This window comes from Cryptotermes secundus, unplaced genomic scaffold (genome assembly GCF_002891405.2).
Source record: "Cryptotermes secundus unplaced genomic scaffold, Csec_1.0 scaffold2048, whole genome shotgun sequence".
NCBI lineage: Eukaryota > Metazoa > Arthropoda > Insecta > Blattodea > Kalotermitidae > Cryptotermes > Cryptotermes secundus.
In genome coordinates, this window is record NW_019720747.1 from 5747 (window position 1) to 32234 (window position 26488).

The following is a 26488-nucleotide window of genomic DNA, read 5'->3' on the forward strand; positions in this document are numbered from 1 at the left end:
AGTACAAGGTGTGTCCCAAAAGTCATGAAATATATTTCTTTCCTGCGCTCCTACTGGTCGGAGCGCGCTGGAACCTGTTTGATTAGGGGGGGAGGCCTTTAGCTTCACAGCGCGCCCAAAGGTCAGTCTGCTCGAGCATCGGAGGCGTCAGTATCGCTGATTTAGTGCACCTGTGTTTTGTGACCACGTCATGGTGCGCTAAGGTGGATACTTCTGAACAACGTTGGGGGGTCAAGTTCTACACAAAGCTCAACAAAAAAACCTGCCGAAATTCACAAACTGCTTAAGCAAGCTTACGGGGAGTCTGCTCTATCACATGTGCAAGTTACAAGGTGGGTGAAGAAGTTTAAGGAGGGCCAGGAAGGAGTGGAAGATGATCCCCGATCTGGACGGCCATCAACAAGCCAAATCGATGAAAATGTGACGCGTGTGGGTGATCTGTTGAATACTGACCGTTGAATGACTGTCTGGTTGTTAGCCGACACTCTGAACATTCCAAAAACCGTTGTGCATCGCATCATTATGGATGAATTGAACATGCGAAAGATGTGCGCCAAGCTGGTCCCCATACTGTTGATGGATGAGCTGCCACAGCCACCCTACAGCCCCGACCTAGCTCCGGCCGACTTCTTTTTGTTCCCGAGGATCAAGACTGCACTCAAAAGACGCCATTTTGAAAGCATTCAGGCTATCCAAGCGGCCGTGACAACAGCTTTAAATGAGGTTCCTGTCTAGGCCTTTGACGGGGCGTACCGGGCATGGGAGAGTCGGTGGAAAAAATGTGTAGATGCTCATGGACAGTACTTTGAAGAATATTAACACTTTGTGCCGATATCATCAATAAATTTAAAAAAATATATATATCATGACTTTTGGGACACACCTTGTATGTTGGAAAGCGAGGTAGGAAGTCTGATAAGTGGATCCATTTGGGTAAGCACGTCTGCGGACCAGCCAGGGATATTTTCTAAATTTCAATTCAGATGGGTGTTGTTTCAAAATTGCGTTTTGGCATACTCTGGGTCTGGCCGCAGACGTTGGGGTTTATAGTCACCAGCTATCAGGGCAATGGCATGGCGGCGATACGAGAGTTAGTTTTTTGTATAAATATATATTATTTTCTTGAGGCTACCTGTGAGTGAGGTCTGCTTAGCCTTAGACACGTAATTTCTTGATGCCGCCNTTGTGTTTATTAAACACTGTTGTTAGTTTCGGGTGTCATTGACTTCAATAATGATTCTCCGCTGTGAGCTTGGTTTCCCATGATGATCTTAGGGAGCACTGTAAACACGACGCGAGGGCCAGAGACGACGAACCGCTCCCGACTTCACCGACGCTTGGTGGTGGTAGGGTGAAGACGGGAGAAGTATCGGTTCACAGCAACCATCGAAAACCTGTTGATCATCGCCTTGCTCTTCCTGGTGAGATCCGATAACGAAGACGCATATTCCTCGGCTACCTCTTTCACTACCTTGGCCATTATTACCGTCGATGTAATGTTACTTTGGTAGTTCTCCAAAATATTCACACCACACTTTACTACAACACAATAAAGTCAATCACACGACCTCCTACTAGCTGCCTGTTCTGCGAACACCACAAAATGACTACCTACGTATCCATATCAATGATGAAACACGGCCCTTAATTTGTCTCCAGCAAACACTATACAATATAGCACTTTTCAATATCCAATCACATCGTTTGTCGCTTTATGCGTGAAGTTGTAACTTCTACATCATCCGATAGGTGTTGCAATCGTCACAATGGAAAAAAGCTGCTTGGATTTGGAAATAAATTGTAAAAATAATAAATAAGCACCACTGATACTAAATATATATATATAAAATTGTTTGCCATATAATACAGTACTTAAAGTTTGAAAATTAATTGATTTAATATGACAAGGTTATCTAGGCCAAATGGGCAGCTTCTGCAGTCAAGGCGAAAGGCTAAATAGGTGCAAGGAAATAAGATGGTGGACTGCCATTAAGTGGTACCAATGGGCTGACTTAAATGAAATAAACTCTTGTCTATAGAGTTGGAAGAGACTACCGTCAAACTTGAGGTTATACCTGGTGTAACGACGAATGTGAAGTCGGACGACTGTAAAAGGTATAGAAGTATTGGAAAGAAGAACATACAAACTGTACATATACGCCATACTTTGCCATAACTACTAATGCTACTAATTGTCGGTATAGCCGATATAACGTTCTATTAAATCTAATGGACTACCCATCAGGTGGAGAAGATGGCGCGTCTAAAACACAAGAGGTTGAAGATTGTCGTGATACAGAAAATGCACATCCGAGGCATTATATAAAGCATCGTATTGGTGCACCAAAAAAAGTGCATAATCGATATAGATATGGAATGTGAATATTCAGGAAGATCATACCAAACACCAAAACATTCCAACTATTATTAATGGATGTGTTTCTCCTAAGGATGAGGAAGTGCTCTCTCTTCATAATTATGTAGGTGAATTATATCCCAAATTGCTGAGTAGTAAAAACAACCTTTCAAAATCTTCAAAACATAAAATACTGTTGATAGGTGATAGTCATATAAGAGGCTACTCAGAAAATATGAGAAATTATTTGAATGATGAGTTCCAAGTAAGTGGTTACATTAAACCTGGAGCTGGTACCAAAATAATATTTGAACAAGGTACAAAAGATGTTGATAATTTGCTAGACAAATGTTTTATTATTATTTGTTGTGGGTCAAACGATATTGGTAGAGTAAAATTAAGTATGGTTTTTAATGATTTTATTGAATTCATTAAGAGTCACTCATATGAATGTGATTCTTTTAACAGTCCCTCATAGGCATTACCTAAAAGGTCCTAATATTACTCAATGAAATTACTAATTTTAATAGAAAACTACTAAAGGTCAAAAACTATTTCCACATCTCAGTGTGATGGAAGTAAATTAAAATAGACACTTGTGTATTAAACATGGATTACACTTGCATGATCTGAGTAAAGAAATACTATCATTCAATTTAGTTCTTCAGATTTTTCCTGTTGTAGAGAAGGAAAATAATCTCAGCACAAATATCACAGCGCTCAGATATCATGAAGTTCAACCTTGAACAATTAGTTCTTCTGTAAATCAACTTTTTCCACTGACTTCAGTTGAGTCTGTTGATAATACATCAGTAAAGCATATGAGAAAAAAGCCTGTAACAAAAACGAAGGATTTTTATGGGAAATTTAAAATTAACTACTAAACACTATAACACATGTAATTCAAGTGCAGTACATTCTACCAAATTAAATAAAGTTAGTAAATCACCTGTTATACATCATTCTCTGAAAATATATCAGAATACTTGTGGCTTCAGATAATATAATAAACGAATTATTAAGCTTCTTATATCCAGTTGTGGCAATACAACATCGTTATCGTCTGGAAAAAGGATAAAATGGAAATATTCCAAAGGGTATATTCATATACAATCATGATATGTTCATGCTGGTTATTAGAATTAAAATCAGCTAGCAAAACTTAGATGAAGGAGACAAGATATTAGTGTGTTTACTAGAGAATATACCAGTATTTTGTCTGCAATAAAATAAGATTTCTTTGCCATGTCACAATATTAGCTGAAACCTCAAAGGAACACCATTCAAGCTGTGGAATTAAAATATTCTCATGTAATTAGAAGAAATGTAGTGAGTGAGTATTTGAAATGCATCCGGAAATTCTGTTGTGATACTGCACCTGCTGACAGTAATAGGGAGTAAACCTCATAATATCCTCAGGAAGTGGCCTGAATAATTATATATAAACATACCTAGTGTTCTTGTACTGAGGGTGTTTGAGAACATGATGTTGAGGGGAATACTTGGACTGAAGAGGGATGAAGTGACAGGAGGTTGGAGAAAACTGCATAATGAGAAGCTTCATAACTTGTACTCTTCTCCAAGTATAATTAGAATGATCGAGTCAAGGAGGGTGAGGTGACAGGTCATGTACCACGAATGGGGGAGAGAAGGAATGCGTATAGGATATTGGTGGTAAAGCCAGAAGGAAGGACACCACAGGGAAGATCAAGGCATAGGTGGGCGGACAATATTGGACTGGATGTTAGAGAGATAGAATGGTATGGATTGGATAGATCTGGCTCAGGATAGGGACCAGTGGATTGCTCTTGTGAACACAGTAATGAACCTTCGGGTTCCATAAAATGCCGGGAAGTTCTTGAGTAGTTGCACAACTAGCGGCGTCTCAAGAAGGGCTCAGCTCCATAGGTGAGAGTGATTTCTAATATAAAATAAAATTATATTCTGACTGCGCTCTATTTCATAGAATAAGATGCAAACCACCACAAAATCTGAACCTCTAGGCATGTTCACAGTGTTCAGTTATTCAGTATTGAGGGGGTGGGTTTCCCCATGCACCGCGACCAGTAGTTGATCTATTGTGCGTCCCCCTTTTAATTTCTATTGTCTCCATACCCTACTGGTACTGGTGCTCGCTATCAGCCCCTTTCTGCCAGCAAAGTTTCGGCCTTCTACTGGCAGTGGTATCTGATAATTAGTCCCTTTCTGTCAGTGAGGTCGCCCCTCCTCTGGCAGTGATACCTAATGCTTCCCCATCTACCAGAGGCATTGGAAACCACTTGGGCGGGAAACTTTTTGCCTAATTTAGCTCAGAGGTCTCCTAGAGACATGAGGTTCTATTACGTGCTGTAAATCTATGACACGGGACCCACGGCTTAAAGTCCCTCCCAGAGGACTTGTTCCCTGAATTTTTCCGCCCTTAAAAATTCCACGACCTCCGCTAGGTTTGAACCCGCGTACCTTGAGTCATGAGGTGGGAACGTTACCCATAGACTACTGAGGCCGCCATGTTCACAGTGTTACCATTTGCTTTGTCATCTCCATCTTTCTGTCATGTGGATAAATGCAGGAACTTGCTGCAGAACTGCCAAACTGATTTTCATGACATTTCATACTGAGGAGCTTTACTAAGATTTGTTGACATTCCAATTTTGGTTAAAATCAGACAGTGACATTGGACACACTACATGAAAGCCTACATACATTTCTGCACAGATCTTCAGTGTAACTCGCTCAAAATTTCAGAGAACAAGACGTTTGTAACAAGAGCTGCAGAGAAAAATGGAACATATTTCATACCCAATTTCCTTTTTCTTAACTCTTACATTTTTCAAGATAATGGAATAAAAGGGAGAAAATGCATTGAAACTGTTACACTGTGCTTACATTACTCAGATTCATGGCTCGTTGCAGACTGAGACTAATGAAACTGAATGTCTGAATGTAGAAAAATGAGGCTCCTACCTATATGCATTGTTAGATTTTACTTTGGGTTACCTTCCTGATTCCAGCAGTGTCACCTGCTCCTGAAACCAGATCTATATCAACACGTGCCATTAGCCCTGCCAACTGATCACGTGGGTCACGTGCATGTTTCAGAGAGCGATGCTGTAAGAAATTTGCATAACACCACTGTGTGTCAATATTCAGCAGCATGAGATGATCACCATCTGGTGTAAAGAGGCTATGTTGTGCAGCATCAGCATGGACTGTCTTGTCCTTGGGTCCGTAGAAAATGGCACAATTTACAGGAAGCATTGCAGCAATAGTCAGAAACTCTTCTGACCACTTATACCTGCAATCAAAGGATACATCTAACTGAAATGTTTGTATCTGTTCTTGCTCAGTCAGGAACCAGTACAGACTTTCAGGAAAATTATAAAAGCAAGAAAAGTATTTCTGATCAGTGTCATGCTACAGGTATGGAGACATTATACACAAAGAGTTATCCATATAAAACTCTGCCCTGAGAGAGTACACTGTATTTTGTACCTTAGTGCACAACTGAAACATGGGCAAGAAGAATGAATGTATTTCTCACAATGAAGGATACTTCCAGCATGTTTTATATACTTATTTAATTTGGGTTCACTGAGATATAAAATGTTTCCTATTTGGATACGATCTTAACTATATCAATCTGTATATACTAAGACGTCTAAGTGCTTATAGCAGAAATAGGCGCAAAATATGAATTAGAACTGTTAACTGCATGCTGGCATATCAAATAACTTACTTTTCTGATGCAAGGATCATTTTTGCTATCATGGGATGAACAGGAAATTCAGCCATTCGATGGCCCAGTGTTGTTAGTTCTCCATGATGGTTGAGTGGCCCAAGTGCATGTAACTGCTCTAATGCCAACAATTGCCATAAAGCAGAACATCCTGGGGAAAATAACACACTCCACAGTATGTGGAATAAATTATAATTCATGTTCCCTTCTGCCAGACTGACTTCTACAAGCTGACTGCTGCATTACTCTGAGCGGTGCACTGTATGTTTACAAATATCATTACATCTACTAAAATAGGGCTACTTGCCTTACAGATTCACGAGATCTGAAATCCCTTCCTCCCAAACAATAAAGGTTAAAAATTATTTTTCTGTTTCAGTCATATTAAAGATGCATTTTCAGACTTTAAAATTTTATATCACCCAGTGTTCACAAAGTGTTATATCTCAATATTACAACATTCCTACCCTCTGAACACAGAAACTGCAAATGATTATTTGGTCTTCATCAGGGTCTGAGCTCTACTTCTGTAATACTGCGTATGAGGGGTATAAAACACAAGCTGCTGTCCAAGTGTTTACTCTGTAAAATCATAAAGTAACATCTTGCCTTCAGCTGATAGCGACCTTATTTAAAGTCTTTCCCGGAACACTGTGCAAAGCCAGGAAATGATGTATTTTCTTCGTATCCTGAAACTATCAGATGGTAAGTACTGGAAGATAAAGTTATTATACTGAGGCCAAGGAAAGAAAGAAGTCATATAGCTTGACCACCCTCCGCACCTCCCTTGAGCTGTTATGCTTCACCACCCAGCAGCACACTTCATATACTCACCTACAGTCTTCTAGCCATTTTGTTCACTGCAAAGTTGGAAGGGATAACTTCACTAATGACAAGTGTATTGGAATCAAATGTGTTCACACATTGCTAATGCTGTAGACTGTACTCACAAGGAGCTCAGTTGAAATCTCGTCCATGACACCACTATCCTGAGAGGTTTTTCATGGTTTTCTACAGTACTTCATCTGAGGCAAGGCTGCCTCTTTCCAGATCCTTTCCAATTCATCATTCACCAGTCATCCTACCATTCCATACTATACAGTCAAGTTACTGACTGCTGTAAAGTACTCACATAAAAGAAGAAAGACAAAACAAGCGGCTGCAGAGATGGAGAGGAACTGAACAGGAGGAAGATATTGGGATGCTTCAAGCAGGGTCATCTCTGCCAAACATGAGACCTCCTCCTGTCGCCTCAGTATACTCGTAGTATAACTCATAAGCAGAGTAACAGTTTACCTTCCTGAGACTTACATCATAGATTAGACCAGTAATATTACTGTGGTCAGTTTCCTTCAAACTAACATACAGCAAAGAAAATTACAGCTGTAAGGATGTATACGCCATCCACATCCCATTCTCACCAATCTGTTAATAAATCAGTGTTAGAACAGTTTTCTCACCAGTGTCTCAGGAGGTGGAGGATCCAAAAAGTCAAAATGTACAAGGTCACAAATTGCTAGAGCCTTTGATGTCAAAACAGCATTGCCCAAGTTAATAAGCTGAATCTCAGGCACCGTGTTATCTTCAAACTCGTGTCTGTATGCCCAGGCTGTATAATGACGCACGCCCTGCTCGCTCATTTGCAGAGGCCTGGAAGTCAAAATGTTACCCTCATTTATCATTCAATCTATGAACAAAAGAACATGCAACACAACAATCATGTCACTGCTTTCCGCAGCTGAGTGGCAAAGTTGTGGTTTTATATTTTTATAATTGTTACTATTACTGGTCTGTTTTATGGTTTACTTAATCATGCTGTCAGCAGCTCACACTATATAGTGGGGGTGAGCAAACTGACTGAACTGAGCTGCAAACAGATGTACACTGGATAGCAAAGATGTTCTTTCCACAAAGCAAATGCTTCATATGTAACTCATCTGCAAGAAAGGACTGACTAAAATCTTTTAAACAAGCAACACTTATGGTTCCAAAGGGCCATGTGCAGTTTGGCCACATCTGTTATAGTGTTGAATGGTAAGATGATCAGTGGATACTGAATTGGAAATCATGGGGAAAGAAAGAGTTATGGCCTGATTTGTGGTACTATTATCCTACCAGCTGCCTGGATGGGACTAAGGAAACCTGTTGATGTCATCACAGAGGATAGCTGATCTCAAAGCCAAGCTTTGAACCTGGGCCCCCAGAATATGAAGAATGACTGCTACCGATTTGTCTGTGGCATTCAGTGACGTTCTGATTTAATCAGAGCATCTACTGCACTACAAATGCCTGTTAGACAAAACCACCTCAGCTAATGCGGTTTGTATATGTTGGTATTTGAGTGTTTGATCCACAAATACATACTTAATACAGTTCTAAGGAGCAGAGACAGCTCACTTGGCATACTGACCAGGCTATGGGCTTGATAACTTTGGTCTGAATCCCCGAAGGGGAAAGATACTTTTCTCTCCTTGTCTCTGGGACCCACCCACCCTCCTATCCAAAGGGTACCAGGGGCTCTATTCATGGGGTAAAGAGGCAGCAGCATGAAACTGACCACTCACTGCCACATAATGACCACATCAGGGATGGTGGAGCTGTACTTGTATGTACCTCCACTCCCCCATGTGCCTTCATGGTATAGTGCCTAATTATGTAATTAAGTATGGGAATAGCTTTATCTTTTTTCTTATCACAATCTTGAATTAAATTAAACCACATAAAAATAACAAAACGAAAACACCAGACACAATGATAAATTTCACAATATGAACCTAAATATACAATTAATAATGAAAACAGCAATATCTTTGCACTGCACATACAGTAAAGGTTAATTACCATGAAAACTGTAACACTCAAGGAAAATTTGTACTGGGCACAAAATTTCTCTATAACTTTTGTTTGAAACATTTTTCATTCTGATAAATAAATATTCTGCAAGTTTTGCTTGAGGAGCAACTGTACCAGGAAAAGACTTTCCAACTGATTTCAGTGATGACTAAGTGTTGCATAAAAAGCCTCTTTTCATATTAACTGTTTTAAGACTCTGTATACTATCAAATTAGTATACTATAATTCTGTATTTCAGCTTCCTGTTGCAATTATTTAATTTATTTATTATTTTATTATATTGTTTATTCACTACTTAATTTTAATTTTAGTTTAACATTTACACTGCATATTTCTGCACCAAACAGCCATCTTCAGGTGTCTTGATATGTTACAAATACAGTATGCGCCAAAAAATCAGTACTGAAATGGAAAGACGTCCTGTTAATAGTACTGTGTATTCATGTGAAGGCCCCTTGCATGACAGAACCTTCTCAAATCCTGAAGAAATGGTCCGATCACCATGTCCCTGTAGTGTTCTTGGGTGACAGTAAAAGCATTGCCTTCCTCATCCTCAATGAAATAGGGGCCTAATATACTGTGTGCTGAGACGGCACACCATATCATCACACGTGTACTATGTAGTGGTTTCTGAACGATAACGTCTGGCCACTCAAAACCAAGGAAGCAAGAAGTCTGGCGACCACTTCCTTATGAGTGCAAATAATACTAAACTATGAATAGTTTTCTTCCATCGAGAGACCCATTTCCAACAACAACTGCACAAAACAACTTCCTTTTCACTACTGGGAACACGTGCTGCTGGAACTATGCCCTGTCGACAAATGCACATGCGCTTTCAAGATTCGCGAGATTAAGTACTGCATATTTTGGCACATACTATATTTTATTAAATTATGTTAAAACTGCTACACTGTCTTAGTCCGGGTTAAAATCACATGTTGTAGTTCTCTTTTCAAGGTAAACCCAAATAAAATCCTTTAAAGTTTTTATTATACCCACATTAGTTTGTGAATTTTTTTTTATTTCACATCACATGGGGTGTCGTCCATTTTTCATAAATGTATGTATGTCCAGGGTGTTTTTTCAGTAGCTTGCCCCTCACATTTGTAGCGTACTTTTCAGTTACGACTGCCATCTGTACTTTATAAGATCCCTAGCATGTGGTGTTGTGTTTACTAGTGGAGATGTGGTGTGTTTGTTCCTGTATTTATATGCCCTGGGCAGCCAGGTCGTAAAGCTGACCTCACATCTCCTGCTAGTGGGTCTATACATTCGCTCCTCCTTACATCTTCATGGAATAGTGCTTAATTATTTAAGCACAGGGATAATGTTACCTTTTATTAGCTCCTGAAACTATAACTTCTCCAGTGAAGTACAGTTCTTCATGATTAAATATCATCACCACTGAACAAATATACTGTCAGTTTGTCCTTTTTCTTTTTGTTACATCAACATATTTTGACCCCTTAAGACTTTTTAGGGGCTTCATTTTACCTATTCAGCAGGAAGTATGCCAATTTGCCCTACTTCTGTGTTTAGATTCACATGTCTAAACATGAAATAACAGTTACATCAATAGTAGAGTGAATATACCGAATACACAACACGTTTTTTATTATCACTACATGTTTCGACCTCAAGAGGTCATCCTCAGGTGTATGAACATGGCTGTATAATTACACGTGGTCACACTCACTTTTCACTCATTCAACCCTGTAATCCTGACTTACGCTCACTAATATATCGAGTGCTTTTTATAAAACACAAGTTAAAATTATTATTCTAATGCAATTGTTAAAAGTTAAAAGTTCGTGAATCGAAGTTCAATTCATGTCACTGGTTACACTTTCACTTGTTTTACAGTCTCATTTTACTTACGCTCAATATTAGAGTCAATTTTACCGACCACACAACATATTTTTATTATTATTACACTACATGTTTCGACCTCAAGAGGTCATCCTCAGGTGTACGAACACAGCTGTATAATTACATGCAATCACATTCGTCTTCTCACTTACTCGATCCTGTATCTTATTCAGGCCCACTCTCAAATAATATATCAAGCTCTCTCATAAAACACAATTTAAAATTGTTCTAAATGTCAAAAGTTAAAATTTAAATTTAAAATTTTTAAAAAATTTTAAATTTATGAACCGAATGAAAGCATAACTAGTGAACTAGTATCTTAATCTTGTTAACAAGAGTGTGTATCAGATTCTCGAGTTTCATTATACTACTGAAATTAATAACAAATAGAAACCTCAGTATTATTACTTCCTATACATGATATATAACACANTGATGCTGCTGGGTCTGTTATGATCATTATGATCGTTGTCGTGACGGGTACTGATACTGAGGAGGACAAAGAACAGAGAAGTGTGTTACAGTAGGGGTAGCGAGTAGGATGGACGGAGCGGCTAGCTAGGAGGACAATGTAAATATTGATCTTTGAATGAAATTTTAAATTAAAACTGCAATACACTCTGTGTTCTGGAGCCCCTGGATTCATGAACCCCGAAATGTTCTATTCCCATCTCTGAAGCACCCGTATCCTGAGATTAAGAACTCAAGCTCGAGCGACAGTCGTGGCAATTGTACGTCAGAGGACGGCTACAGCACCAATAGTTTTAGCCAGTAAGTTCTGTGTCTTTTACTAAGTTTAAAGCTTTTAAAAGATTGAGAGAGATTATTTAAAACTATTATTTTAGACATTATTCATCGTCCAAATTTATTAGAAACACTACATTGCAGAGGTTGGTTGTGCTTCCATCTTGACATGAGCAGGATAGGAAAGAAAATACAGTTTGTTGGGTTCCCTGGTGGAGCTACTGTCAAACTATGGACACCAACAGTCTATAGAGGTCAAGGATCTGAAACTATTTACATCAGAGACTAGAAGATAACTTGAAGTAATTCCAGTCCAATCAGGAATATCTTTTCCTAACAGAAACTGTGAGGTATGAGACATTCTTATTGGATATTAACTGTAGTATTAAAGTAAAACTTATACTTGCAGAATCAAGCTACCCTGCTGAAAGTAGCCTGTGAATCCCCAGCTTATAGTACATGCGATACACGAACCCCCAAGTTGAGAGTCTCTTTATGGTTGCAGTTTTCAAAAGTCTCCAGAGAAGCTTTGAGTACTAGAATTTCCTCCCAGCACTAATATAGTGGCTATTTTGTACGTGTTGACTTGTTTGGCAGAGGCCCTGTAGCTGAAATGGAACCTTGAGAAGGTCATGGTATTGACTGATTGGCAGAAGCCACAGAACAATAATCATCACTTCGGAAGTGTGATGATTATCGGTGCCCTCAAAAGCATGTCCAGTGGATAAAAGTGTTGATAATTCTTTCTATTATCTAAGCATTGTTCACCACTAGTTCATTCCAGCAGGTAAGATGATTAATTTTGCTTATTATCTGGAAGTGTGAGGCATGTAAGCTATGTGGCATGAAGAAAGCTGCCAAAATTGTGGACTGCAGTAAGATAGTATCTCCAACATGACGGTGCACCAGCACACACAGCATTGTCTGTTCAAGAGTTCTTGGCAAAGCATTCAATTTATGTTCTTCTGCAGCCTCCCTACTTACATGACTTGTCTCCCCAGGACATCTTTCTGTTCCCCAGAATAGAAAGGACCCCTAAACAAAAAAATAACTTGAAACAGCACAGGGCATATTGTGATTATGACAGATGAACTGATCATGATTCAACAGACACCTTCTGAACAGTGCTTCCAAACATGAAAAAACAATGGGAATGGTGCATTGCTGCTCAGGTATGTTATGTGAAGGGGTTGAAGTGTAGTTGTGCTGTAACTCTTGAAATATATTTATTACTGACAAGACCTAGGAACTCTTTGATGAAATCTCGTACTTGCAAAAGGTGGCAATGAAAGTTGTTTGTAATTAATTTTATAAGATGCTAATAAAATACATTTAGAGTGCCAGTATACCATTATTATGTTGAACATTGCCCATGTTTTTTGGGTTTATTTGATGTTTTCTACATAACATTTCAAGAAGTGGCTCTGCTCCTGTCTTCTGGCAATTGGTTGTCATTGCACTGATAGATTTTATATTCCTTTTTATTTTAAGTTTAGTGGTAACACTGTGCTAAGCATATAAGGCATTTAGTACCAAATAAAATGGTTCTACTGCCATGACAACTCATTCGGTCTGTATTCTTTAAGCAAAACTGTTAATATGAAGGAGACGTTGGAATAACAGTAAAAGTGGCTTCAAGTCCACATCATGCCTTTTAATTTGTCATTCAGGCTGAGATGAATATGACTGAGGATCTTTTTGTAGTCTTATTAAGCTTAAATATTGTGTTTCCTCTCTGTCACTTTGGTGCATGAATACTGGTCACTTCCATTCTAGAAATAATTTTGCTGAGGGAAGCCAAAAGATAAGGTTTTCTTAGATATGGGGTGTGATATCATCCATTCATTCATTAATTCATTCACTTTGCATTTCATGGATCCTTACATGGATGGATATATAAATAGTCATACAGCAGGTCAAATCCCATCAATTATATCAATCAAAATTAATTATACTTAATCCATAACAGTTATACATATTACCCAAGACAAATCACAATGAGTAAATCATTAAGAGTTATAACACATATATGTAAAAGAATGCAACATACTAATATGACACAAGACTTCAATAATGAAACATAAAATTATACTACTGGTCATCCAGCGTATAGCAGACGAAATTAATATGAAGTTAAAACATTCCTCCGAGTAAAATAAATTTAAGAGTAGAAACCTTTTTAAAGCAACTCTAAATTTTTCATATTATGAGCTGTGTCTGTCTGCCTGCGTATAATAACTTGAGAAATTGATCTACAAAGACAACACTTTACAAGGCATGGACAACATCTAAATCAATGGGGCAAAGAGTTAGTTGCCTCAGAGCTGGCAAAGATAATCAATCCACTCTTAACTAAGTCAAAAACTAATCCTATCCAAATGCAATGGAAAGAGGATATTTTGCCTGAAGAAAATTCAACTGCACAAAATGAAATTGAAGAAGTGGTGTTATCGAATAATTGTAAAAAGACTGTAAAATTAAATAAGTGTCAAGGTGAAAAAATAGAGGCTAATAGCAAAAGATCTATGAGATCCAGAAAAAAACCAGCAACAAAATCAAATGATTTTTGATGGTAAAATCATTTAATAAGTGTAAAACAAAAACCACGAAAAACAACATTGTAAAAATATTTCACCAAAACATACGTGGTTTAAGAAATAAGTATAATGAAATATTATGTCATTTACAAGAGTATTCACCACAAGTAATCTGTTTCACTGAACATCATCTTGGTAGAGATGAAATAGTTCATATTAAATTGACCAATTATACTCTAGGTGCATATTATAGTAGGAACAATTTTAATAGTGGTGGTACGTGTATATATGTGCATGATAGTTTAACAACTCATACTATTAATCTTGATAAATTTTGTTGTGATAAGGATATTGAAGCCTGTGATGTCACTTTAAATATTATAAATTTTAAAATAATTAGTTTAACTATATATAGATCCCATTCCAGTGATTATGAAATATTTTTGAGTAAACTGGAATTAATTCTACAAAATTTGTATATAAAAAAGGATAATATCATTGTTTGTGAGGAATTTTAATGCTGAAAAGTAATGCACACATGCTTGTAGAGCGCGAACAAAAACAAATACATTAAAAGTACATTAAAGTACAATTCTTAAGTTTCAAAAGCATATATTTATTTTTCAACATAGTCACCATTAAGGCTAACACATTTCTCCCAACATGTAACAAGTTTTTTCATTCCGTCACTGAAAAATTCTTCTGACTTTTCTCGAATCCAGGACTTGACAGCTGCCTTCACCTCATCGTCCGAGGTGTAATGATTACCCTTGAGGTCTCTCTTGAGTAGAGGAAAAAAATAAAAACCGCAAGGCGCAAGATTGGGGGAATAAGGAGGGTGTGGAATCGGTTCAAACTTCAGGTTTTGCAGAGCCTCTTCAGTTGCGGGCAAGGTGTGTGGACAAGTGTTGTCATGTTGCAAGGTTATTGGCGCCAGGCTGTATCTAACACGACAAACTCGACGCCGGAGGTGTTTTAGAGTCTGTATGTACTGAGAAGAATTTACTGTTGCCCCTCGTTCCAGAAAATTGATCATATAAACTCGGTGAGCATCCCAAAACACAGTCAAAAGAAGTTTTTTGGCGGATGGTTGTGTTTTGAACTTTTTCGCCTGAGGAGAAGACGGATGTCGATAATCAGCGCTCTGTCTTTTCTTTTCCGGGTCGTAATGATGGACCCATGACTTGTCCCCCATCACAATATTCAAAAGTAAGTCATCTCCTACGTCATGGTAGCGCTGCAAAAGTTGCTCGCAGCATTCCAATCAACGCTGTTTGTTCTCGTCTGTGAGATGACGTGGTACCCATCATGCACAGATTTTACGGTATCCCAATTGTTCAATAATGAAGCCGACACGTTCCTTGGATATTCCAATATGGTTTGCGATATGCTTTTGAGTGATTCGCCGGTCATTTTGAATCAAATCATTGACGAGTTTGCGATGATTATCGTCTGTGGCAGTGATCGGACGTCCGCTGCGTGTTTCATCAACAATTATGGCTTTTCCAGGCTCGCAACCACGAAATTTTATTACCCATCGATTTACAGTAGACCTATCAACAGCATTGTCACCATAAACAGCCTTTAAACGACGATGAATCTCAGTAGGAGTCACTTTTTCAGCAGTTAAAAATTTGATAACAGCACGCTGTTTAACTCACGTTGACATAGCACTAGAACACGTCTCCATACTTCCGCCTCTCAAAATACACTGGATGAACGCAACGACCTCAAACCTGCGCATGCGTATTGAGGGGGAATGTTACTTCCACATGCCACCTGGCGCGCTTCTGAAGGTCATTTCGTTCGCGCTCTACAAGCATGTGTGCATTACTTTTCAGCCTACCTACGTATTTATTTTGCAGTTCTTATAGCAGTGACAATGAAGATAGTAAGTAGTCCTCAATAAATATTCTGACTGAACAAAATTGTACAAAAGTGTCATACCTGACCATATAACGGATATACTCTAATGAAATCGGTGAGCTATGGATCAAGATTATGGAAAATGTGGTGCAACCAGTATCCAGACATAGAATTCAATCAGAAAAGAGGAAATTATATATGTTTTGTAATGTGTTTGGGGTTTGGTGACAAATAATTGTGGATTCTGCATTACATAAAGCTGTTTTATTGGATAACTTGTTTACAGTCTGAACTAAAATCACTCCAAAATAACGTCTTCCAGATGATGCGACCTGACTAGTCCACTGTCCCTGAACTGACCTCTGATCTGGTCTTTCCTTTGGTCTGCTCATTGTTCCACTGTTCTCTGCTCTCACCTCTCTCTGATCTCAATTCTGACCTCTCTTGGTCTATTATAACTGACAGTTGGACAGCCTAGAAGACATCTTGTTCAAGGATCCCGTTCCACGTGTTAGCTAGTGTATCCATTGCAGCAGGAACTTCACTAGTTAGCTAGTGTATATGTTGCTGTGGGAACTTCACCAGTTTTGGGTTTTCACTTGCGTGGTAACAACTCTTACATATGTGTTATTGCTTCAACCTGTTTCATTGTCACCCCGACAACGCTAGAGAACCGTGGATACCTAGGCATTGCCTAACAGTGGGCATCTGCTTTGACTCAGATACTCTACGTAGGTTGTACCAGAAGTCATGAGCAACTTCTTTTTTCATGCAACCTGGGAACAGCAGACGAAAGAGAGTATGGTGGTAGGTGGAAGCAGCTGTTGTGTTAACCTTGAGTGTCTTGTGACGTTAACAGCTTGCATCACGTGACCAGTATCACTCCTAACAAAATGGCCGACAACGATATGTCGTTTCGCCAGCATGCTGTCATCGAATTTCTTGTGAAAGAGGAAATCCCTGCAGCAGAAATTCACCAGAGACTTCAGTGTGCTTATGGAAGTGTGTGCATGGGTGCGAGCAGTGTTCGAAGATGGGTGAAACATTTTAAAGATGGGAACATTGAAGATGAGCCTTGGAGCGGTCGCCCTCGAACAGCCTCAACTGAACGCAACAAGGAAAGAGTGGATGAGATCATTCAAGATGACAGGCATGTGACTGTAGACACAATAGCCCGAAAACTTGGAATAGGGCAGAGTGCAGTACAGGAGATGATTGAAAGCTTGGGCTATAGGAAAGTTTGTGCTCATTGGGTCCCACTGTTATTGACCGAAGACCACAAAAGTTAGCAAAAAGCCATCACCTCAGAACTGCTGCAGAGATATCGACATGAAGGCGATGATTTCTTCTCTGTATTGTGACAAGTGACAAAAGCTGGTTTCACCATTTTGAGCCTGCAATGGAATGGCACCATTTGCATTCTCCATCAAAAAAGAAGGCAAAGACAGTGCCGTCAGCTGTGAAGGTGATGGGCACAGTCTTCTGGGATGCAGAGGGGTTTATTCTGGCCGAATTCCTGGGCAAACCATCAATGCTGCTCGTTATGTCCAGACACAGCACAAGCTCCGTCATGCATTGCGCGATAAACGTCCGGGACAAAACATCATCATCCTGCATGACAACGCTCGCCTCACATTGGAAGCAAATGCAAAGATGCGGTGGGAAATTCTTCCACACCCCTCCTATAGCCCTGATCTAGCACCATCTGACTACCATCTTTTTGGATTTGTGAAGGATCAGCTGCATGGACAACGTTTTGAGACAAGGGAGGCAATTCAGAAAGCAGTGCATCAGTGTCTTCGGATGGCTGGAACGGAATTTTACAGAAGGGGAATTTTCAAACTCCCAGAACGCTGGGAGAAATGTGTACAAAGAAGTGGCGATTATGTGGAAAATTAAAGAAAGGTCTGTAGATTGAGGATGTTGTATTTGGTTTATTAATAATAAAGCATGATACTTTACAAAAAAAACTGTTGCTCATGTCTTTCAGTATGACCCTCGTAGCTTTTAGTTGGCATGTCACAACACACACATATAATGTGGCATATAGACCCACTGTAAAATAAGAGGTGTGTAAACAGTCAACAGTACAACAGCTGTTGATAGGGTACACCTTTGGGGACATGTTTCCATGGCAAAAAAGAACAGGCAATAATGGAAGCATCCAAGTGCTCGGTTAATTAAGCATTATGACATGCGGACCTGTGACAGAGTGGATGTATAGTTCCACATACTTGATCTGAGCACAAGATGGAGGCCACTTAGCCCCCAGGGAAAGAGACTCTGGTACCCACCGAATACGAGGCTGGGTGGGCCCCAGACCTAGTCTGGACCCTGAAGAGATAAAAAAATCTCAACCCTGCAGGGAATCAAATGGTAGCAATCCAGTCCATAGCCCATGGCTGTACTTACTGAGCTATTGCCACTAAATAGAAAATTATGTCTTTAAAGGTAAAGCTATCCCTGTAACAGGCCAAGGAGGCCCATCAGGTTGTGAGGTGTCAAGACTCCCACATTTTCTAGACAGCTGGCCCACAGATGGCGATGAGGCTGTCAGCCTTACGTACTGACCACCCTTTTTCAACAGGACAATTCCTGGTACTCATTTCTATTAGAGACTGAGTTGATTAGGTCAACTGAAAAATCCTATGACCTCATCAGCAATCTAACCTGCAAAGTTTCAGCTTGTAGCATAATTCTTCACTATATTTATCTTACTTCTAAATATACCAAAATAAATTTCTAACTAGCTATTACACAAAAGATATTTGACAATTACCAAAGCTGATCATTGTTATTAATGTGACTGTTATATTTGATTATTTTAGCACAAAAATTTATAATTCTATTACTCTACTGCATATACATAAATATGTGTAACGTAGGGGGAAGAAGGAAGATTTATATTCACAGAGATAACAGACTTCAACTGCACTGTTATAACAGTCAAAATGAAGAGGAAGATGACACACAACAGGAATATCATGGGACAAGGTGTCTCGGATCCCCAGGCATACAGCGGGCAGAGCATGAAGCTGAAAACTCACCTCCAAATAGTGCTGGGGTCAAGAAAATATGGATCTGTACATCCACTTCCCCATACACCTTAATAGCATAGTGCTTATTTAGTTAAGCAGAGTGATAACTTCACCTTCAGGTATATTGCAGTGGTGATGATGTCCTCCAATATGACTACATATATTTTACATCATCCACACTTCTATGAATTGTTCTGATTATATTATGAGAGTACACTATTCCTTGCTATAGTGTGTGGGTACAGAGGGTAAGATCCATAATTTGCTATGAAAAAGTATGATTCTGTTTACTCTAATATGACTTTTCTAAGGTATAAATGTAAGTAATCTACTGGTCTGAGCCAGCAGCATTGGTGAAACATACCTTAAATTTCACATATTTTTGTCATGGGCCAAATATACATATCAGGGATTCCAAAATCAGATAAACAGCAGTTTAACATACAATTGGGCTATTTAAGCTGTCCCCTGAAACCTGCACTATATCAAGGGTTGACTTCAACATTTATCACTAATTCATTCCTCATTGAGTTAACATATCATATAGAATTCAACACTGACCTGAGGGAGTCGATCCTAGCCTTACTTTTATTTCAAGTAAACAGGAAATATTTCTGATGCAAAACATATTCATATTACCTGCACATGTTCACCTCCAGGACTTGGACAACCTAGGTCTTTCGCACTAATTTCTGCTGTCAAAAATTGTCTTCCCACACGAACTACGTCCCATGCTTCGCCAGAGCCATTTCCTAAGGAACTTTCACACCTGGCAGCTGCCACCCAACACAACCCTGCGTACTGTGGTACTTCCTCACGCTCACACTGCATAATATACACACCGCATTAAAAATATCCATGTTATAAACAAAACTAAACTTTCAAACAAAAGACTTCCTTAGCCCACCAACAACACGAATCAAACGAAAAACAAACAAAACAAACTCACCAAACTGGTCACTCGCTTAAGTTACATTTGGTTTTCTAAGATATCGTCTGAAACACAAAAATTACTTTTAATCCCTACTTTCATTTGACATATAACTTCTTCAACACAACCTCAAACCGCTCAAACCTTCACGACGTTCCTAGAAAGTCATTACGTCATTACAACCACTATCATTCTCTGCCTTCTCTGCCATTCTATTTCCTCCTGCCCTCTGTTAAGAAGTGAAACTCTCATGTTTTTGGTTAGCAACATGGCCGCCATGACACCACGATGCAATGCTGCTGCAATCTCTATGCATTAACCCCTAACAAAATACAAAATGGCCGCCAGATCCGATAGCACAAACAATAAGAAAGTATGCTAACATATCTCCTTTTGGGTGCTTCTCGCTCCCCCCTTCCCAGTAGCCCTTTTTTGGAAGAATAACAATCAATAATTTTGCAACCAGATCTCTTGCACTGCAGAGGTTCTTACAGCCCCCTTTTTTAACTCAGTTCATTATCACTTCACCCATATCTTTTGAAGAGGGATATGAGTGAAGGGATGTTAATCTTGGTTCCCCCTAAAAAAAATGTAGTAGGACCATCTGCAGTATATATCAGGTTGCAAATTATTTTTCTCACCAGTGCCTGGAAAGTAATAACCTTTCCTTCACATCACACACCTCTTTATCCAAATGCACTGGACACTGTGAGCTGTAACATACATGGAATACATGTATTTAGGAAAGCTAAAGATGGGGAAATTTGAAAGAAAATTCTATTTTCATCAGACACACTTATATACCTCGTTAGCTGCTCAAAACTTAACTTGAAAGCCGCACAGAACATATTTTTTTGGTTATGTTTAAGTATTAGAAATCATGCACAGTAAGCAAAAATACTCAGGTACCCATTTATTATTAATTTCATTAGAATGACGGAACTCGAGAATGTGAACTACATCCTTGTCAACAAGATTAAGACTACATTTAATGATACATGAAAATATGATATATTCACCTTCACCAGTTAGGTACAGGGCAGAATAATATGGCAAAAATAATAACACAGCTTACAGAAATATAATGAATACTGAAAATCTGAAATCTTTTCATATTCTAGTTCAGTGATGGAAACGATTATATGGCAAAAATAATAACACATTTTAAAGAAATACAATGAATATTGAAAATCTGGTATTAATGAATTTAATACAATGCATCACAAACTTAAGTTCAAAATGGAACAACAGTCTCAAAATAAACTAAATTATTTGGACCTAACAATCATAACAAATAACAACGAACTAAAATTTGAAATATACAGGAAACCTACAGCTACCGACCTCATACTGCATAATACTTCATGTCATCCATACGAACATAAAAAGGCAGCTATCAACCACCTTCGCAATCGAATAAATACATATAAGCTCACCAACGAAGGAAAAATAAAGGAAGAAGGTATTATGACTCGTATACGTGTAAATAATGAATACTCACGATATGCGAGAGATCATAATATGAAACCACCTAATAACAACACCACAGAAGGACAAATGGACCAAATTTACATACTTCGGCCCCAGCATTAGAAGAATCGCTAATCTATTTTGAAATACCAACATAAAAATAGCTTTCAAAATAAATAATACAATAAAAAAGCTTCTAAGAACAAAACATGAAACGACAGATAAATACAACCTTTGTGGAGTATACCAGATGATGTGTAAAGATTGTGACCTAAAATATGTCGGCCAAACAGGACATAACTTCAGAACAAGATACAAAGAACACATCAGGGAAATAAAAACGAATGGGCAGAAATCAAAATTCGCCCAACATATATTGGACACAACGCATAATTATCACACCATAGACAAAGCAATGGAAATACTCCACATAGAAAAGAAAGGAGAGATGTTGAACACACTAGAAAGCTTCCACATATATGAATTAACTAAGCAAAATCTACAAATGAATGAAGCTTTAACTGATACTTACAACCCAATTTATGATATCCTAATAAAAGCAAATCAAATGCAAGAAATATAATATATCCCAAAACCGCCTACTTATCTTCTCAGAATACCACCCCTACCTGCAAACCCCCCCCTCTCACCACTAATACCCTACAGGAACCAACCGAACAAACAAGACAATCAGTAGCCATCATGAAATTTAATTCATGAACTTTTTAACCAAGTGGTAATAATATAACTAGTTAAAGCGAATTAATTTTAATTTTAAATTTTAACTTTTAACATTTGTATTTTTAACTTGTACTTTATAACAAGAACTTAACATATATTATTGAGCATGGACCTGAACAGGATACAGGATCGAAATAAGTGGAAAAATGAATGTGATTGCGTGTGATTGTGCAACTGTGTTTGTACACCTGAGGATGACCTCTTGAGGTTGAAACATGTAGTGTGACAATAATAAAAACGTGCTGTGTGGTCAGTAAAATTAACTCTAATATTGGTTCAATACCGTGTTCACAAGAGTCATCCACTGTCCCTATCCTGAGCCAAATCAATCCAATCCATACCATCCCATATCTCTAAGATCTATTTTAATATTGTTCACCCACCTACGCCTTGGTCTTCACAGTGGTCTCTTTCATTCTGGCTTTCCCCACCAATATCCTATATACGTTTGTCTCCCCCAGTCGTGTTACATGCCCTGCCCACCACATCCTCCTTGACTTGATCATTCTAATTATACTTGGAGAAGAGTACAAGTTATGAAGCTCTTCATTGTGCAATTTTCTCCAACCTCCTGTCACTTCATCTCTCTTCAGTCCAAATATTCTCCTCAAAACTCTGTTCTCAAACACCCTCAGTCTATGTTCCTCCCTTAATGTCAGAGACCAAGTTTCACACCCATACAAAATCACAGGCAAAATTATAGTTTTGTATATTTTAATTGTTATGTTTTTGGACAGCGGACAAGAAGACAAAAGGTTCTGGACTGAATGGTAGCAAGCATTACACCCAAGTTCAATCTCCTCTTAATTTCCTCCTGAATCAGGTTTCAATCTGTTATCGTTGTTCCCAAGTATCTGAACTGTGCCCCATTTTCAAAACATCTGTTTCCTATCTTTATGTCCTGATTTTGCCCTGCATTTTGGTGATGAGACAGCAACATATACTTAGTTTTCTCTGTGCTTACTTCTAGACCAACCTATTTACTTGCGTCAATTAACATTTGTGTGTTTTTCTTTATGGTATCTACATTATTACCAAATAGATTCACATCATCAGCATAGGCCAGCAGCTGATGTGTCCTGTTTAATTTCAGTCCCACCCGGTTTCCTTGGATCTTCTTAATGGCATATTCTAAAGCAAAATTGAAAAGGAATGGCGATAAAGCATCTCCTTGTTTTAGACCATTCTGGATATGAAATTTATCAGACAAATGTTTACCTATTCGGACTTTACTACACGTTTCGTTTAAACACATTTTAATCAACCTAACTAGTTTCATGGGTATCCCAAACTGTATTGGAATATTGCACAACACTTCCCTCCTAATTGAATCATAGGCTTTCTTGAAGTCTATGAATAGCTGATGTACTGCATTTATTATCAACACCTTTATTTAAAACTCACATCTGTAAATGATATAAAATGAAGCATGTCTGCACACTGATGGATCACAGGTTATCTAATTATGCTGTATCAACTGCAGAGGTTATTGAGCATTAAGTAATATAAAAGGATAATCCTTTTTGATTAACTTGAAAGAATTGGGGAAAATCAGTCATGCTACTTCAAGTTACTATTCCAGCATTTATATGGAAGGGGGCATTAATCGAAGCCTCAGGGAAGTTTGAATCAGGCAACTCATGAATACAAGTCAGACACATTACCACTTCAGGCAAATTGCTTGCTAGCATGTCTGAATGTAATGACAAAATTATATAACAGAGACTCACAGCAGAAACGTCATTGTGCCAATACATTCTAAGCACACAATCAATTTTACAAAAGTACCTGGATGTCCAACTTTTGAGGTGAGGTTATTATGTTTCCATGAATGTTATAGAATAAACTACAGTAGATGACAATGTGTGACAAAGAAGCATTTTCCCTGCTCATGCTGGCACATCTTCACATGCAAGTCAAATACAGCACATAGATTATTCCACACATATAGATCATTGAAGGTTGCGGTGCAAGGGCCAGATTATTAAGGCTCATACCTTATGCATTCATTCATTCATTATTCCAAACATGACGGGTTCGGTGCTGCTATGGGGTGTATTATTAACTACCTAAGTGCAAAACACTGAGAGCTTACAGATCATTCAGCCCACCAGGTGGAAGTGTTGGATGCTTGCAGCTGAAGACTGTGCTGAAAACTCTCAGATCATCGCACCTTAGTAGTGAAATGCATTCTCTGCAGAAACAACAAGTAATAAAAATTATTCAGCATTACTGTCTTGCTGATGTTACTCATTCATGCCTAACTGTGAATATTATTGTTTCAATTGTGCAAAGACAACAATGCATACATGCTGACAAATAAAGGGTGAGGGAAAAGATTTCTGTGCATAAAGGATTGGCAAACTAACACCAAAGGAAAATAATATGCAGTACTCAATGGAGTTCCCCACATTCAGATATAACTTCATGAAATTTATGAAGGAAAACATGGGGAGAGAGAACTCATATCACACAAAAATAAATGACATAAACATAAGTTTCATTAATATCTGAAACTTTTATCCGAGTTGATTTCTTTTCAATTTTATTTTGCAATACAACATAATATTAATTTATGCCACTTTGTATGGTGAGGTAGATATATTGGTATGAACTAAAATGAAATACTGGCAACATTGCATATCTTCAATATTAAATTTAATTTAAATTGATCCAGAGGTTTGAAAAATGAAACATGCAGAGAAAGAGACGTGACCTATGATGGTATTTCACTGTACTATATATGAGATCCATTTGAAATGATATAAAAGTATAAAAGCAGTATAACATATGCAGTCACAGGAGTAAGACACAACACAAAGCACAATACACATGAAAGTAGGAAGAATACTCCGACAGAAGAAGACAGGTGTGACTCATGTACTGAAATACGACATAAGGATGACAAATTCTGAACAGTTTTAACATTTTTAATATTTAAAATTTAGCAATATATATGACGAATATATATTTTAGTTATTTTAGTATAAAGACAACAGGGCATGCAATGCAGTAGTTCGACGTACATCGAAAAGCACCTGAAGATGACACTTTAGTGCCGAAACATGTAGTGCATGAGAGAAGAGTAAGGTGAATAAATGTATGCACTGTAAGACGGTCAGAATAAATCATGGACATAAATCAGTGCAACAGGATGCTAAAATATAACATTAAAAGTAAAAAGCCATTATTTCATCACTCCACACACACTATTTCCCACAGTTTCTATATGCATGAAGGAACCCTGAATGTGTATGAACAGATATGTTACTGCAGGGCATGGCAAGTAGAGGTCATGTCACAGAAATCACAAAATGTCATCAACTCCACAGCAGAGGGCAAAACAATTTCACTGGTTTGCAGTTTAAAAATATTGTAACGTGTTTCGTTACTGAAGACGCCGTAGAGATGGTTAATTGGTTTATTTAACGATCTACAAATAACGGCTACAATTAATTATAACAATGTTATGGGTTTCCACACTTTACAAACCCTAGAACAAAATCTCTTAACACTCTCTTCAAGAGTCTTCACGTATTAATAACGCGGGAGCTATACAAGTCTCCCTGACTTACACACTCCGAATATAACTGGTGATCACTGGTTATTGCACACGCGTCTGTAGCTCGTAACTTGCGAACTGAGAACTCGTTGGTAACGCACTGACTGGCTGACTGTCACAGTACAACTGTGTTAAGCGGCTGCTACAGTAGAACTCGGCGGCTGTCACCGTACAACTGTGTTAGGCGGCTGCTACAGTAGAACTCTTGGTAGCTGCTGTGCAGCTCACTTATATAGCTGCGGTGCTTACCTGTTGCGTAATGAGTGCGTCACAGTAGGAAGTTGATTACGGGTACGTAGCATGGCGCGTTACATCACCGTGGAGGGGGGGGAGGGGTGATGACTCGCCTAGTACGAGAGAACTACGTTACCGTGCAGAGGAGGGGGAGGGGAGCACTGACTCACCTGCCGCGTCACTGCTGGTGGGGGGTGGTTCTCCTTTGCGCAACATGTCACAATATTAAAAGGGTGTAGATATGTGTATAGTTTTCACGAAGTTCCTTTATACCAAAATATCAAGACACAGTACATAATGTTGTAAGAAACTGGCTCCATTCTAAAGACGAGATATGATGGTTAAGGGCGTGAAGTTTGCATTGAAGAATGAATTTGAAAAGCTATGGTTCTATGTCTCTGGAAGTCATTTATAAGGGAAATGTTAAACTGGTCTGCTTATGGGAGACCTAGTACTTCATCCCCATATTCACTGAACACTTCTGTATGAGAGTACATAAAAAACACTGCTTATGCATAATGCCCAAGATACATTAGAGATATGAGGGG

The 26488-nt window shown here is 38.5% G+C and overlaps 1 protein-coding gene across 10 annotated transcripts; it reads right to left on the reverse strand.

Moving 5' to 3' along the window:
* Positions 1-2760: 2760 nt before the first annotated feature.
* LOC111873406 (pre-mRNA-splicing factor ATP-dependent RNA helicase DHX16) lies at positions 2761-24258 on the reverse strand. 10 transcript variants are annotated; one of them, XM_023868094.2, is made up of 7 exons: positions 20078-20193; positions 19952-19998; positions 19642-19827; positions 7553-7742; positions 6093-6243; positions 5354-5651; positions 2761-3190 (listed from the first exon to the last, which is right to left on the reverse strand). In XM_023868094.2, the coding sequence occupies exons 5-7, from the start codon at positions 6146-6148 to the stop codon at positions 3107-3109; spliced, it is 438 nt and encodes a 145-aa protein (XP_023723862.1). In that variant the 5' UTR covers positions 6149-6243; positions 7553-7742; positions 19642-19827; positions 19952-19998; positions 20078-20193; the 3' UTR covers positions 2761-3106. The 10 variants fall into 10 exon arrangements, 9 of the variants coding, with proteins under 9 accessions (XP_023723862.1, XP_023723897.1, XP_023723868.1 ...); XR_002844385.2 differs by lacking the exons at positions 19642-19827; positions 19952-19998; positions 20078-20193 and adding exons at positions 3306-3419; positions 7951-7969; XM_023868129.2 differs by lacking the exons at positions 19642-19827; positions 19952-19998; positions 20078-20193 and adding an exon at positions 24240-24258.
* Between the last annotated feature and the right edge of the window lie 2230 nt (positions 24259-26488).